Below are 16674 nucleotides of genomic sequence, written 5' to 3'. Positions count from 1 at the left end.
GTGTCCCGCCTTGGTGATTGATGTAGGCAACCGCTGTCGCGTTGTCTGACTGGACTCGAATGTGCCTGCCCGCCAACAGGTGGTGAAAGGCTAGGAGAGCTAGAAGCCCGGCTCTGGTTTCCAGCACATTGATTGAAAGGGCTGACTCGGACGGAGTCCAAGTGCCCTGCGCTCTGTGGTGGAGATATACCGCTCCCCAGCCGGATAGACTGGCATCCGTGGTGAGAATCACCCAGGACAGGGCCAGGAAGGAGCGCCCCTGGGACAGGGAGAGGGGCCGAAGTCACCACTGAAGAGAGCTCCTGGTTTGTGGCGAGAGAGCCACTAACCTGTGTAAGGAGGAAGGCCGCTTGTCCCAACAGCGGAGAATGTCCAGCTGCAGGGGGCGCAGATGGAACTGGGCAAAGGGAACAGCCTCCATGGACGCCACCATTTGACCCAGCACCTGCATCAGACGCCTGAGGGTATAACGGCGGGGCCTCAGCAGAGAGCGCACTGCTAGCTGGAGGGACTGCTGTTTGACTAAGGGCAACTTCACAAGTGCCGTCAAGGTCTCGAACTGCATCCCTAGGTACGTGAGACTCTGGGTCGGAGTCAGAGTGGATTTGGGCAGATTGACCAGCCACCCGAATTGAGCTAGAGTGGAGAGAGTGAGCGAGACACTCCGCTGACAGTCTGCGCTGGATGAAGCCTTGACTAGAAGGTCGTCCAGGTAAGGAATCACTGCCAACCCCTGGAGGTGCAGAACTGCAATCACTGCTGCCATGACCTTCTGTGAATACCCGAGGGGCCGTGGCCAACCCGAAGGGGAAAGCCACAAATTGGAAGTGATCTTCTCCTACTGCAAAACGTAGCCAACGCTGGTGTGACACTGCAATTGGCACATGCAGATAGGCATCTCTGATGTCGATGGATGCCAGGAAATCTCTTTGGGACATAGAGGCAATGACTGATCGCAGAGACTCCATGCGAAAGCGCCGCACCTGAACATGCTTGTTGAGAAGCTTCAGATCCAGGATGGGCCGGAAGGTACCGTCCTTTTTGAGAACTAGGAAGAGATTTGAGTAGAAACCTCTGAACCGTTTCCGGGCGGGAACCGGTACAATTACTCCATTGGCCTGTAAGACTGCCACGGCCTGTGAGAAGGCGGCGGCCTTCGAGCAGGGGGGAGTTGGGAGAAAAAAATCTGTTTGGCGGACTGGAAGAGAATTCTATCCTGTAGCTGTGGGAGATGATATCTCTCACCCACTGATCGGAGACGTGTTGAAACCAAGCGTCGCCAAAGTGGGAGAGCCTGCCACCAACTAAGGACGTTGCTGGAGCGGGCAGATAGTCACGAGGAGGCTGCCTTAGTGGCAGCAGCTCCTGCGGTCTTCTGTGGACGCGCTTTTGTGCGCCAGTTGGATTTCTGGTCCTTGGCTGAGTTAGCGGACGAGGCCGAGGGCTTAGAGGACGACCAGTTGGAGGAACGAAAGGAGCGAAACCTCAACTGATTCCTACCCTGGGCAGGTTTCCTGGCTTTAGTTTGAGGCATGGAAGTGCTCTTCCCGCCAGTAGCTTCCTTAATAATTTCATCCAGCTGTTCTCCGAACAGCCGGGACCCAGCAAAAGGGAGCCCAGCAAGGTACTTCTTTGAAGAAGCATCTGCCTTCCACTCTCGAAGCCACAAGATTCTGCGGATAGCGAGGGAATTAGCCGAAGCCACCGCAGTGCGGTGAGAAGCCTCCAGCATGGCAGACATGGCATAGGATGAAAAGTCCGAAGCTTGGGAAGTTAAGGTAACCATTTCAGGCATAGATTCCCTAGCGAGGGAGAGAGCCCACACTGCTGCAAAAGTCGGAGAAAACGCGGCCCCCGCCGCTTCATACACGGATTTGGCCAGAAGGTCAATCTGGCGGTCAGTGGAATCCTTAAGGGAAGTGCCATCAGCCACCGACACAACGGTCCGGGCTGCGAGCCTAGACACCGGAAGGTCTACCTTTGGGGAATGAGCCCACTCCTTGACCACCTCAGGTGGAAAGGGAAAACGGTCATCAGAACCACGCTTTGGGAAGCGCTTGTCAGGACAGGCCCTGGGCTTGGTCACAGCGGCCTGAAAACTGGAGTGGTTAAGGAACACACTCTTTGCTCTCTTAGGCAAGGTAAACTGGTGCTTTTCTGCCAGAGAGGGTTGCTCCTCTGATACTGGCGGATTGAGATCCAGTACAGAATTAATAGAAGCAATCAAGTCACTAAGATCTGAGTCACTTTCGGACAGATCAATGGGGCACATGGAGTTAGACTCCGAGCCCCCTGTAAAGGCATCCTCCTCATCCAGCGAGTCAGCTCTGGAATCAGAGCCACGGGAGGAGGAGGGAGAGGGAACCCTGCGTCTCTTCTTAGGAGGACGGGGTCTGGGCCCTGATGATGAATCCTCTGTGAGCTCCGGTCCTGAGGGACCCCTAGCAGCAGAGGCACCCTGTGACGGGGGCTGATGCATATTCATCAACGTCCTGGACAGAAGTCCCATGGACTCAGCAAAAGACTGGGAGATAAACCTAGATAAGGATTCTACCCAAGCCGGGGGTTCAGCCACAGGAGCAGGAGCAGCCTGAGAAACCACTGGGGGTGAGACTCCAGGCTGTGGCACCGCCAAGTTAGAGCAGGCATCACAATGTGGGAAGGTGCTCGGTTCAGGCAGCAGGAGCTTACATGCAGCGCATACAGCATAAAGCTTTGGGGCCTTGCTCCTCGTGTGAGACATGCTGCTGGAGTGGGGGCTCTGCCAGAGAATGAACCCCAGAGAGTATATACAGAGGTCCACAACCGGAGACCGGTTGTGGCTTACCAGACCGCTGGAGCGGTGTTGTGTGCCCTCCAGATCCCGAAGCCCGGACCCCCAAGCACAGCACCTCAGCAGAGATGCTGCAGACCAGCGCTGCAATGACTGATCGCAGAGAGAACGCTGAGAAAATGGCCGCCGGAGCGAAAAGAGGGGGCGGGACTTGCTTGAGGAGCGGGATCTGGAGGGCCATAGAGACCTACAGGGGAGGGGACACACACTGCAGTAGGGAGTGTCCCTCCCCTGTACAGAACGGCCGCTGGGAGGAGCAGAGCCTGTCCCTCTGCATGAATGACATGCGAGGGCAGTGAAACAGAAACTAGGCCTCCGGCAAAGCCGGGGCCTAAATTTGAGCGGCGCGGCCGACGCGCAGGCACCATCGGCGCGGTTCTCAGGCGACAGCTAGAGAACCCGCCGGAAATGTCAGTAAACACAATAAGCACACTCTCCCCCAACAATCAAGTATAGGGACCCCGAAATCTAAACGTCTCAGGTACTTAGCTTGCTGAGACGCAGGGCCAAGTCCCTGGGGATGAGTGCACCGGTCCAGCAGGGTCCTGAAGGGCTGCGGATGGAGACCGGTCTCTTGCCAAGCATGGAGACCGTGCTGGCTCCCACTTCAAGCCAGAGCCCAGGAGGGATGGTGAAGGAGCACGGCATGTAAAGGCTCCAGCCTAGGAATCAACCTTACAACACCGCCGACACAGTGGGGTGAGAAGGGACATGCCGGGGGTCCAGACGTAGACCCCACTCTTCAATCTAGTTCCAAAAGGAAAAAAATCATATGAGAATGCATGTGTGGATGTATGCCTCCTGAACACAAAGCGATAAACTGGCTGAGTCTGCTCACCAGGGGGTGTATAAGCTCAGGGGGAGGAGCTACACTTTTAAGTGTAGTACTTTGTGTGTCCTCCGGAGGTAGAAGCTAAACACCCATGGTCTGGGTCTCCCAATGGAACGATAAAGAAAACAAACGTTACAATAAATCTGCTTTTGCCGTTTCAGTTTTGTGTAGACTGCGTCTGGGTGTCCGCCTCCAGTATGCGTAAACTACTGAAAATGGTGCATGACAGAGCACACTGTAAGTCCATCTGCACCATTATAGTCAGTGGCCCCTTCGGTGCATGCATCCGAAACCCGTTTTGCGGGGGGTTCGGGCGGAAGCCCCGGCCTTAGGATAACAGTCATCTCTCTAGCAGCATTTTGACCTTTCCCTATCCTAAGTCCCCCAGGGGGGGACATTCAAAATAATCCGTTAAGCGTCTTTGTCCCCTGCCAGGGGACATCAATATTTCATACGCATTTTACTATTTTAAGTTCCTTCTAGCGGGCCACTGAGTGGAATGTCCTTGTTCTAAGCATAGTGGGCAGGACTTCGCGCATAGTGATATTTTTGCCAGCCAATGTTTACATCTGTTCTTGACAACCTTTGACCCAACGCAGTTTCGTTTTCTTCTTGTTTTACAAGTGAAAGTGGCTAAGAGATAGCAAAACGAAGGTGCGTGAATCTGGACGAAGTAAGGCAGTGTATAATCAATACTAGTGAAAGTAGTAATACGGAGAGCGATTTGGACGATGGAAGTGAAGTTGTACAGTCGGAACTGAGTGATGTTGAAAGCGGCTTTTCTACCGATGTCAGCGACGAAGAGAACGAGGGTACGGAGATCGACGCCGATGGGTGGCAACGAATGTAGTCTTCCGCCAATGGGTTTGAGCAGATTACGTTTTCGCTACCGAACGCTGGAATAAATATAACTGATGACGACCTATAATAGGTTTACAATGGGCGAAACAGGAAATTGTTTTGGATAGGAAAAGGTTAACAAAACTTTTATTAAAAATTAAACTGCAGCTCCCTAAAAACGTCAACCACGTTTCAGGAAAAATAAGTCCACTCTACCTGGACATATGGTGAGAAGCGGTCCCAAGTGCTCTTCTACCCAAAATACAAAGCCCGTAACAAAGGGTCACCAGAGGGGAATCCTTCTCGGCTTCGATAGGCTAAGAAAAAAAAAAAATAAATTATAAAAAGAATATGAAATACAATCGCCCATAACAGAGTATCAAAAAACACGAAAATGCATAGTTAGGCATTGAAAATATAAGTTTGCGCTTTCCCCTAATAACAGGATCGGTATTCGCTGTCACACTATTTATTCTGATCCAAGATAATTAATTTAGATGCAGCACAATGATCTGTATTCATGGTAAAAGGCAAAACTGATATTAAAATAGTAAGTGATATCGGAACGGTAGATGGTTTCCCCCATATTCACCTTCTCTCTGCGGGAGGAACAGTACTTGATCCAGTTCAGGTAGCTGGCACAAAAGCTCTCTCTGGAAATGCCAGCCAAGCGGAGGTCGTAGTCTTCATCGATGTTTGGATTAAATGTAGGGTCCACGTCCACATAGCAGTGATCTGCGCATGGTCGGAGTCCTTCCTGCATAGTTTCGTTGGCCAACCACTCCTCCAGTTTTGCAGAAGCGGTCACGTAGTAGATAATGCCCTTGAAGACAATACAGACAGCAGTCAGCACGTCACTTTGGGCATTTGTAAAGATCGTACCCACCCATTTTACTTCTACGGTTCTCATTTCATACCTTAACATAGTAAGTGGTCAGAATCCGACGAAGGTCAAAAACCTGAAGCATGGAGGCCGCACTGTTATCGGTTATGCTATAACCCTCCAAAACATACTTTGTCACCAAGACTTCCCATGCAAGCCACCGCTGTCCAAAGGCAGCATTGAAGGAGAGCATGTGGGGAACATGTCCAGGTTCACAGCAGCAAAACCCCTCATCCTCTTCTACCCCCTCGGTGATGGCCTCCACTTCACGTTGTTGGCAATAGGTCCCTAGAAATTTGGAAATTAAAGAACAATGTAAATGCTTAGTACAAGCTTGTTCCCTTAATTAATGCAAACCCACCATAATACAAAGCTCAGAAATTAATTAATGGAGATATGAAAGTGGAGCAAGTTCACCCAGCCAATACATTTCTACACTGGTCTACAATGGGGGTTCAGGACGTAACATTGATGACTTGTTCCTCAATTGTGTGTGATGTATGGGGATTCAATTGCCAAGAACCCCATCTAATGCAAGGGTCACAGCACTATTTGGAGCTCTGCGGTCTCTTCACCCCCATATTCAGTACTGCTGCCGAGATCCTCTCAAATATATGAGATAACGTTTGCGCTTAGTTGCAGTACCACATCTAGCCACACATGAAAGAGGTGCTGGATCAGGTTCAGTACCTCCTTTATGCTATTTCATTTATAGTCCCATAATCCCACAATCACATCAGTGCTATTTTTTCAAAGGTTTGGCTCACAACTACAACCCATTGTTAAAGAGGCGAATGACAACCCTTTTAAAGAGACTTTCCAAAGATAGTGATCATCTATCCTTTGAGATAAATAAATCGGTGGGGGTCTGACCACAGTGAAGAGGACAGCACAGCAGAATGGTTATCCCCATCAGAACAAAAGGTCCATTAATTACTTATTGGGCTGCCGATTGCTGCTGACCGGATTGTTAAACCCCATAATGATTGGAGGGATGGTAGGGCATGAGCAAGGTCGCCCTAATCCAAATTATAAGAAAAAGTATCCCATGCTGCTGATCAGTGCGGGTCCCAGAGATTGAACCATCACAGATTTTAAGTACACTATTTTTCGGATTAGAAAGAAGAAGGGAATTTTGTTTACTTACCGTAAATTCCTTTTCTTCTAGCTCCAATTGGGAGACCCAGACAGTGGGTGTATAGCTACTGCCTCTGGAGGCCGCACAAAGAACTACACTTAAAAGTGTAAGGCCCCTCCCCTTCTGGCTATACACCCTCCCGTAGGAGTACGGATTCCTCAGTTTTAGTACCAAAGCAAGAAGGAGGAAAGCCAATAACAGTTTCAAAAACAAATTCAATCCGATAACAAGATCGGAGAACTTAAGAAACAACATGAACAACATGTGCACCCGAAAAACGAAACCCTAAGAACAAATAGGGCGGGTGCTGGGTCTCCCAATTGGAGCTAGAAGAAAAGGAATTTACGGTAAGTAAACAAAATTCCCTTCTTTTTCGCTCCTAATTGGGAGACCCAGACAGTGGGACGTCCAAAAGCAGTCCCTGGGTGGGTAAAAAGATACCACATGAACGGGCTGTCAGACAGCCTCTTCCTACAGGTGGGCCACCGCCGCCTGAAGGACCTGTCTACCTAGGCTGGCATCTGCTGAAGTGTAGGTATGCACTTGATAGTGTTCGGTAAACGTGTGCAGACTCGACCAGGTAGCCGCCTGGCACACTTGCTGAGCCGTAGCCTGATGCCGCAATGCCCAGGACGCACCCACGGCTCTGGTAGAATGGGCCTTCAGTCCAGATGGAATCGGAAGCCCAGCAGAACGGTATGTGTGAAGAATTGGTTCCTTGATCCACCGCGCCAGGGTGGATTTGGAAGCTTGCGATCCCTTATGCTGACCAGCGACTAGGACAAAGAGCGCATCAGAACGGCGTAGAGACGCCGTGCGAGAAATGTAAATCCTGAGTGCTCTCACCAGGTCCAACAGATGTAAACCCTTTTCAAATTGGTGAACTGGATGCGGACACAAAGATGGCAAAGTGATATCCTGATTGAGATGAAAGGAAGAAACCACCTTGGGAGAAAACTCTGGAATTGGACGCAGTACTACCTTGTCTTGGTGAAACACCAGGAAGGGAGATTTGCAAGATAACGCCGCTAGCTCGGACACTCTTCGAAGAGACGTGACCGCCACAAGAAAAACTACCTTTTGTGAAAGCCGAGAAAGGGAAACCTCTTTCAAAGGCTCGAAAGGCGGCTTCTGGAGAGCAATGAGAACCTTGTTCAGATCCCAGGGTTCCAATGGCCGTCTGTAAGGAGGAACGATATGACAAACTCCTTGGAGAAACGTGCGTACTTTAGAAAGCCGTGCCAAGCGCTTCTGAAAGAATACGGATAGCGCGGAGACTTGACCCTTAAGAGAGCTAAGCGACAAACCTTTTTCCAACCCAGACTGCAGGAAGGAAAGAAAAATTGGCAATGCAAATGGCCAGGGAGAAAACCCTTGAGCCAAGCACCACGCTAAGAATATCTTCCACGTCCTGTGATAGATCTTAGCTGAGGATGGTTTTCTAGCCTGTCTCATTGTGGCAACAACTTCATGAGATAAACCTGAGGCCGCTAGGATCCAGGACTCAATGGCCACACAGTCAGGTTCAGGGCCGCAGAATTCAGATGGAAAAACGGCCCTTGAGACAGCAAATCTGGACGGTCTGGTAGTGTCCACGGTTGGCCTACCGTGAGATGCCACAGATCCGGGTACCACGACCTTCTTGGCCAATCTGGAGCGACGAGTATGGCTCGATGGCAGTCGGACCTGATTTTCCGGAGAACTCTGGGTAACAATGCTAGAGGTGGGAACACATAGGGGAGTCGGAATTGCGACCAATCCTGAACCAAGGCGTCTGCCGCCAGTGCTCGGTGATCGTGAGACCGTGCCATGAAAACTGGGACCTTGTTGTTGTGCCGTGACGCCATCAGATCGACGTCCGGCGTCCCCCAGCGGCAACAGATCTGCTGAAACACGTCCGGGTGAAGGGACCATTCCCCTGCGTCCATGCCCTGGCGACTGAGAAAGTCTGCTTCCCAGTTTTCCACGCCTGGGATGTGAACTGCGGATATGGTGGACGCTCTGCTTTCCACCCACGTCAAAATCCGCTGGACTTCTTGAAAAGCTTGGCGACTGCGTGTTCCCCCTTGGTGGTTGATGTACGCCACCGCCGTGGAATTGTCCGACTGAATCCGAATCTGCTTGCCTTCCAGCCATTGTTGGAAGGCTCGCAGGGCAAGATAGATTGCTCTGATTTCCAGAACATTGATCTGCAGGGTGGACTCTTCCTGAGTCCACGTCCCCTGAGCCCTGTGGTGGAGAAACACCGCTCCCCACCCTGATAGGCTCGCATCCGTCGTGACCACTGCCCAGGACGGGGGAAGGAACGACTTTCCCTGTGACAATGAGGTGGGGAGAAGCCACCAACGCAGAGAGTCCTTGGCAGTCTGAGAGAGGGAGACAGTCCTGTCGAGGGACGTCGATTTCCCATCCCATTGGCGTAGAATGTCCCATTGTAGAGGGCGCAGATGAAACTGCGCGAACGGGACTGCCTCCATTGCTGCTACCATCTTTCCTAGGAAATGCATGAGGCGCCTCAGTGAGTGCGACTGGCTCTGAAGGAGAGATTGCACTCCAGTCCGTAGCGAGCACTGCTTGTCCAGTGGAAGCTTCACTATCGCTGAGAGAGTATGAAACTCCATGCCAAGATAAGTCAGAGATTGGGTCGGGGTTAGATGAGACTTTGGAAAGTTGATAATCCACCCGAAACTCTGGAGAGTGTCTAGTGCCACCTTCAGACTGTGCTGGCATGCCTCTTGAGAGGGTGCCTTTATAAGCAGGTCGTCTAGATACGGGATGACCGAGTGACCCTGCGAGTGCAGAACAGCTACTACTGCTGCCATGACTTTGGTGAAGACCCGGGGGGCTGTTGCCAGACCGAAAGGTAACGCTACGAACTGCAGGTGTTCGTCGTGTATGACGAAGCGTAGGAAACGCTGATGCTCTGGTGCAATCGGCACGTGGAGATACGCATCTTTGATATCTATTGATGCTAGAAAATCTCCTTGAGACATTGAGGCTATGACGGAGCGTAGGGATTCCATCCGGAACCTCCTGACTTTTACGTGTCTGTTGAGCAACTTTAGATCCAGGACGGGTCGATACGATCCGTCCTTTTTTGGGACCACAAACAGATTGGAGTAAAAACCGTGACCTTGTTCCTGAAGAGGGACGGAGGTCACCACTCCTTCCGCCTTTAGAGCGGCCACCGCCTGCAACAGAGCATCGGCTCGGTCTGGTGGTGGAGAAGTTCTGAAGAAACGAGTTGGCGGACGAGAACTGAACTCTATCCTGTACCCGTGAGACAGAATATCCCTCACCCAACGGTCTTTGACGCGTGACAGCCAAATGTCGCCAAAGTGGGAAAGCCTCCCACCGACCGCGGGTGTGGGAATCGGAGACTGCAAGTCAGGAGGACGCCGTCTTGGCAACGGTTCCTCCGGCTGTCCTTTTTGGGCGTGACTGAGACCTCCAAGAATCTGAGCGTCTCTGGTCTTTTTGAGTCTTTTTTGACGAGGCGAATTGGGACCTGCCCGGTCCTCGAAAGGACCGATAACCAGACTGACCCTTCCTCTGTTGGGGTTTGTTTTGTCTGTGTTGCGGTAAGGATGAGTCCTTACCCTTGGAGTGTTTGATGATTTCATCCAAACGCTCTCCAAACAATCGGTCACGAGAAAAAGGCAAATTGGTTAAGCACTTCTTGGAATGAGAATCTGCTTTCCAATGTCTCAACCACAGGGCCCTACGCAAAACAACGGAGTTGGCTGACGCCACTGCCGTGCGGCTTGTAGCGTCAAGAACAGCATTAATCGCGTACGACGCGAATGCCGCCATTTGCGAGGTCAATGGTGCTACCTGCGGGGCAAATGCACGTGTGACTGAGTCGACTTGCGCAAGCCCGGCTGAGATAGCTTGGAGTGCCCATACGGCCGCAAAAGATGGCGCTAATGACGCTCCAATCGCTTCATAGATGGATTTCAGCCAGAGCTCCATCTGCCTGTCAGTGGCATCTTTAAGTGCCGCTCCATCTTCAACTGCAACCAAGGATCTAGCTGCAAGCCTGGAAATTGGAGGATCCACTTTTGGACACTGGGTCCAACCCTTGACCACCTCAGGGGGAAAAGGATAGCGTGTATCTTTAAGCCGTTTAGAAAAACGCCTTTCAGGATAAGCGTGGGGTTTCTGGATTGCGTCTCTAAAGTCAGCGTGGTCCAGAAAAGTGCTTAATGTACGCTTAGGGTATCTGAAATGGATTCTCTCGTGCTGCGAAGCTGACTCCTCTACAAGAGGAGCTGGTGGGGAAATATTTAACATCTTATTGATGTTAAATATAAGATCATTAACTATGGCGTCACCATCTGGTGTATCTAGATTGAGAGCGGTCCCAGGATCAGAATCTTGATCAGTTACGTCCGCCTCATCACCCATAGATTCATCTCGCTGGGATCCTGACCATTGAGATGAATGTGAAGGCCCGTCATAGCGAGCCCGCTTAGGCTGCCCGGGGCCATCGTCCGAGTCAGAGTCTTCACCCTGAGGTGTATGTGCCCGTCCCGGAGCTTGGAGGTAACTCAGCTGAGGGGGACCAGGGGGCAATGATTGCACAGTGTCCGTGGCCTGAAGTACAGGCCTAGCTCGCAATGTGTCAAGAATTTGTGACATAGTGAGAGACATTCTGTCAGCAAAAGCTGCAAACTCAGTTCCTGTCACCTGGACAGCATTCACAGGTGGTACACCCTGGGTCACGTCCAGCAGAGGTCCCGACTGTGCAAGCGCCGCAGGGGCCGAGCACTGCCCACAATGGGGGTCCGTGGAGCCTGCCGGTAGAAAAGTCCCACATGCGGTGCAGGAAGCATATAATGTCTGTGCCTTGGCACCCTTGCGTTTTACGGACGACATGCTGCTGGCTCTCTGCAATGTGAGAGAGTCTATAGCCAAAGGGCGACCAGCGCTATGCAATACAAAGTATTTGTAGAAACAAAATACTAAGAATACTACTGGCACAAGAGGGGGTGAGCCCTGAGGGCTGCTTACCGCCCGCTGAATAGCGGGTAAGAGGCGCAGAATTCCTTGTCTGGGTCTCCCCGGCTCCCCTCTGCAGCTCAGCGTGTCAGCAGGAATGGCTGCCGGCGTCTGTGGAGAGGGGCGGTCCGTGGGAGTTCCTAAACAAAAGTGCGGGAAACAGTGTCCCCTCTGTGCCGATTGTGAGGGCTGGAGTATGTAAAAACGACTCCAGCCCTCGGCGCTGATGCACTGACCAGCGTCCCGCCCCTCTCCTGACTGGCAGGTCTGGGGGCGGGAACGAACGGAAGCAGGCCGCAAAAGCCGGGGACTCGAGTTATCAGCGCGGCCGCCGTAAAAGCGCGGCCCGCGCTGAAGTCCCCGGCGCACCACAAGTGCCAGCCGCGCCGCAGTCCCAGCGGCCGGCGCGACCGATTCCCAGAAGTGTGCCTGCTTCAGCGAAGCTGAATGAGGCCATGGCACAAGCGCCGCAGCGCTGATGTCCCCGGCGCACTACAACACCCAGCATGCTGCGGTGTGAGCGCCAAATGCACGGGGACACAGAGTACCTTGAGGAAGCAGGGCCATGTCCCTGATGTACTCCGCTCCATCCAGCATCTTCTCCAGGGGCTGTAGATGGAGCACGGTCTCAGTGCCTGGAGACCAGTAAATCCCACTTCACCCAGAGCCCTGTAAAAAGGGATGGGGAAGGAATCAGCATGTGGGCTCCTGCCGCCGTACCCGCAATGGGTACCTCAACCTTACAAACACCTCCGACATACAGTGGGGTGAGAAGGGAGCATGCTGGGAGCCCTGTATAGGCCCTCTTTTCTTCCATCCGACATAGTCAGCAGCTGCTGCTGACTAAAAACAATGGAGCTATGCGTGCGTGTCTGACCTCCTGCGCACAAAGCTAAAACTGAGGAATCCGTACTCCTACGGGAGGGTGTATAGCCAGAAGGGGAGGGGCCTTACACTTTTAAGTGTAGTTCTTTGTGCGGCCTCCAGAGGCAGTAGCTATACACCCACTGTCTGGGTCTCCCAATTAGGAGCGAAAAAGAAAATACACTTTTCCTCCTAAAAATTTGTGAGGAAAATGGAGGGGGTGCGACTTATAAACCGAATGTAGCTTACCGGGGAATGGTGGTGCAGGGGCACAGGAGGCAGGGGAGATGCTGCGGGAAGTGCTGCTGTCGAGCTGTGCTCGCTGTGGGCGGTGAGGCGGGGGCCATCCTGAAAACGTTTGCGATGCGGGCTTTAAATAATGGCGTACTGAGTCAGCAAATTGACCTCTCAGCTCAAAATCTCATCTGCGCATGCTCCACCTCTAGTCCACTAATCTCCCAGCAGCGGATGTAAGGAAAGTGATGCATGTGCAGATGAGATCTTGGGTTGTCATTGAGCCGATAGCTCATTCTGCGCACACGCCGTCTCCGGGCGCCATTTCTTTGAAGGCTGCACCGCCGACAGTTTCTGGATGTTTCTGCCTGATGGCGTTCACAGTGAGCATCCAGGACACCAGCCGCACCGCCCGCAGCATCACCCTACTTGATCACCGCCCCTGCCTCCTGTGACCTCGCTCCACTACCGCTGCCAACCCTCAGCAAGACACCACCAGTTTATAAGACGGAGTTCATATTTAATTTTTTTTTTTTTTACCTTTTTTCCCCCTCTAAATTTGGGGTGCATCTTCCAAAACGAAAAATACGGTAATTACCGATCCAATAGTTAGGTGATAACATATCTTCCCTGGACAACCCCTTTAAGGGGTTACACCAACAATATTAAATCCCAGAATACACCGTTAACACATTTTATTCACAATAACTAATCTTCCAGATTCTTTTAGGTTGCAATTCGCTTGAACATAAAAAGGGATGAAATATGTTGTGTCGTCAAAACATAAGTACGGATAATGGAGGAAAACAAATAAGTACAAAGTATCATATGACAAGATATATGATCTTTGGGAGACGGGATTAAAAGTCAGAATCAATTAAACAAACAAAATCAATCTACACACCTCTGAATTCTAAACCTCGAAGTTGAAAGGTGACGAGTCCATTACCAATCTCTATAAGGTGAACGAGAGCGTTGAGATAATCGGAGGCGAGGATGAAACAGTCTCCTGTATTGTAATTGCCCCAACGGCCGAGTAGAAGGTCCCCACAAAGGCTATGCTGTAAGGAGCGGGTCAGGTGCTCGTAAAATATGGAATTCAGGTTGTTGTCGTCCGACCCTATAAAAGGAAAGTGAAAAGGGACATTCGTGTATACTGTCAGCTAAGATATCTGTCTGAAGTCACAACCTCATAAGAATTTCTTTAAAAGTAGAACAAGAGAAATCCGCACTTTTACATGTGGCACGAAGAATTACAGGACTAGCTGCTTCTGAATGCTTTTTGGCTAAATTCACACGTTGCATACTTTGGTGTGGATGGTTCCACATTGTATTTGCAGCAAAAATACACGTGTTATTATTTGGACTGCAAAGAGTGATATCTGCACAAAGAACTGAGAAATTATATACCGTATTTTTCGGATTATAAGACGCACTTTTCCTCCCACAATTTGGGAGGAAAATGAGGGGTGCGTCTTATAATCCAAATGTAGCTTACTGGGAGGTGGAGAATGAGCGCTGTGCTGGCTGTGGTGGAGGCTGTACTGGCTGCATTGGCATTGGAAGCTGAGCTGGCTGCGTGAAGTAGGGTGGTGTAGCGGGTGTCCCAGATGTTTGTCGGAGGTGCAGGATTCAAATAATGGCACTCGGAGTCTGCACGTGCGCAGATCTCAGCTTAAAATCTCATCTGCGCATGCGCCGCTTCCGGCCCACTGATCTCCCAGCAGTGGACTTAAGGAAAATGGCGCCTGGAGGTGGAGCGTGCACAGATGACATCTTGGCTTGTCATTGAGCAAAAAGCTCAATCTGCACACGCGCCGACTCTGGGAGTTATATATTTGAAGCCCACACCGCCAACAGAGCATCTGGGAAACACCCAGTGCACAGCCCTGCTCCACGCAGCCAGTACGGCGCCCGTAGCCCGCTTAGCCTCCGCAGCCAGCACAGCCAGCACCACAGCGCCTGCAGCATTGCCCTACTCCAGCACCACCCAACCTTCAGTGACCCCGCTCCAACACCAGAATATAAGACGGACGATCTTTTTTTTAAAATTTGGTGTGTGTTTTATAAATCCACTGCGTCTTCTAAAACGAAAAATGTGGTATTCAAGAAACCCCTAACTGCGGTTCAGTTTCTGTGCAGAAAACCACAATGTGTATAGACTTGCTGCAATCCTATCTACCTAGCTAGTAATGTATTACAAAGCAGATTTTCTAAGGGAAAAATCCACATCAAATGTGCACCGTGTGAACGTCGCCTTGCTGGATTATATTCACTTAATTCTGTTTGCGCACCTGGATTACGGTCGAGTTGAGAGGCCAGCCTTGTATTCGAGTGATCCACGCGTTTTGTGCTGAAAAATAACACATACCATTGACAAGGATTGGAACACAAAGCTCTCAAAAGTAGAGAATTCTTGTTCTGTTAAGATCTGTGTTGGAGCCTCCTTTGCAGATTCGGTACTTTATTCTTTTTAGACCACGGCTATCCCCATCACCCCGGCCGGACCGGACAGATCCTATTAGAAATCAACAGGGTTCATGGGGCATCGCTGGTGTTTTTTAGTATCAGTTACAGATGGAGACCAGTGGATCAATTTGCAAAAGTCCAGTCCAGCGTCCAGATTAGTGATACTTTGCCATGAGACAGGAGGCCCGCCAATCTCTTACTTTCCCGCGTCACCAGCACGGCTATTGATTAGCCATGGCTGACGCGACATCATCGGTGTCACGTCATGCCAGTCCTGACAAATCAAATACCAAGGATGCAGGAAGATCATATTCGTGGACATCCCGCCTAGTGGTCAGGTACCTCTGACCTGGACTCCGGTGCTACTCATCAACAATCAGTGTTATGGTTATTCTTAGAAACGCAAGTCACATCACAGATGTTAAAGGAGTCTTAAGAAGAATCTTCACTGCAGCATTATAAAAATAAGAACTATGGGGCTTTTAGATATGCTTGATGCAGACTGAAACCCATTGAGGTGAATGGAGGAAACACTCGTGTAAATTCACCCTTAGGACCGATAATATTAAAAAGAAGCCACCTTTTATAGGGTAACAATGTAAAGGCATATGATGCTATCCAGAATGTAGGCAGGGATTGCACGACTTATTCATTCTACATATTACAGCTCAGTGAGAGGACACTGTATGCCGCAGAAACAAGTGAAGAGATCAGACTAGGTGTGATGGGGAAAAAATGGAAGAACAACACTGGAAATCATGTGAAATCGAGCAAATGTGTCATTTTCCAATTACTTACTTGTAGTCTCTTTCCCAGAACTTGACCGGCCGCACATATGACGTGATGAATATTGCACTCCCAAGGAAAGGGTTCAAAGGGGTTGAAAATAAAGCAGAGACGAGAGCCTGGACGAAGAGCATAGCAGAATCTGGACGAGCGGGCTAAGGAAGCAGAGCCTTACATCAATACTGAGCCCCTCAGGAGTCAGGGCGGGAAACGGCAAATAAAAGGGAATAGTTTGGTACATTGTAGCATTTTATTAAAGTCATAAAGGATACGAGGTACGGCGAACGGCTGGGCGAAAGCGTGGAACGCGGACCCCCATGTAATCTGCCACGGAGCGATGTATGTGTAGACAAAGCGCAACTTGTAAAACAGCTCCCAAAGCTGAAACACAGTAAAGAGAGTCAGTGTATTCCTCTAACATTACCTTATGTACCGCTTTTTGCAACACTGCATTATTACACACGGATTCAGAGATTGAGTCGACGGTAGACCTGGGATCAAATGGCTAGACAAGACAGCAATGCATACGGTATTAACACTTTTCAAGTAAAGCTAGCCACAGAGTTAAGTATCCTGTGTGCAATGTTAGGTCGGTAAGACTTTTTAAACAGCTTATTTAATGCATGAAAGCTTAAGATTAGTCCATCTAAACCCTAAAGAGGTTGTACATAATGCAGGTTATCCCTAACCATTGTATAGGTGATGGTGAACCATTGGGGTCCAACGAAATCCTAAGAATGGGGCTCTGCTGAGCACCGCAGAGAACGTTCATGGTGAGCCCTCGCGGGCAGGGT

The 16674-nt window shown here is 50.5% G+C and overlaps 1 protein-coding gene across 5 annotated transcripts in view; it reads right to left on the bottom strand.

The window, feature by feature from the left end:
• The window catches only part of PCNX1 (pecanex 1), a 189466-nt gene that overhangs the window by 67403 nt on the left and 105389 nt on the right, over positions 1-16674 (bottom strand). For all 5 annotated transcript variants that reach the window (XM_075330244.1, XM_075330245.1, XM_075330246.1 and 2 more), the window contains 7 exons: positions 16153-16261; positions 15893-16022; positions 14920-14978; positions 13530-13745; positions 5423-5676; positions 5098-5328; positions 4722-4822 (listed from right to left, as the gene is read on the bottom strand). In XM_075330244.1, the coding sequence (XP_075186359.1) occupies positions 4722-4822; positions 5098-5328; positions 5423-5676; positions 13530-13745; positions 14920-14978; positions 15893-16022; positions 16153-16261 (1100 nt within the window). The remainder of the gene's footprint in view (positions 1-4721; positions 4823-5097; positions 5329-5422; positions 5677-13529; positions 13746-14919; positions 14979-15892; positions 16023-16152; positions 16262-16674) is intronic.

The sequence above is a fragment of the Anomaloglossus baeobatrachus genome, chromosome 12, assembly GCF_048569485.1.
Source record: "Anomaloglossus baeobatrachus isolate aAnoBae1 chromosome 12, aAnoBae1.hap1, whole genome shotgun sequence".
In the NCBI taxonomy this organism is placed as follows: Eukaryota; Metazoa; Chordata; class Amphibia; order Anura; family Aromobatidae; genus Anomaloglossus; species Anomaloglossus baeobatrachus.
The sequence above is the reverse complement of the archived record's forward strand: the minus strand, read 5'-3'. Positions and strand labels throughout refer to the sequence as shown.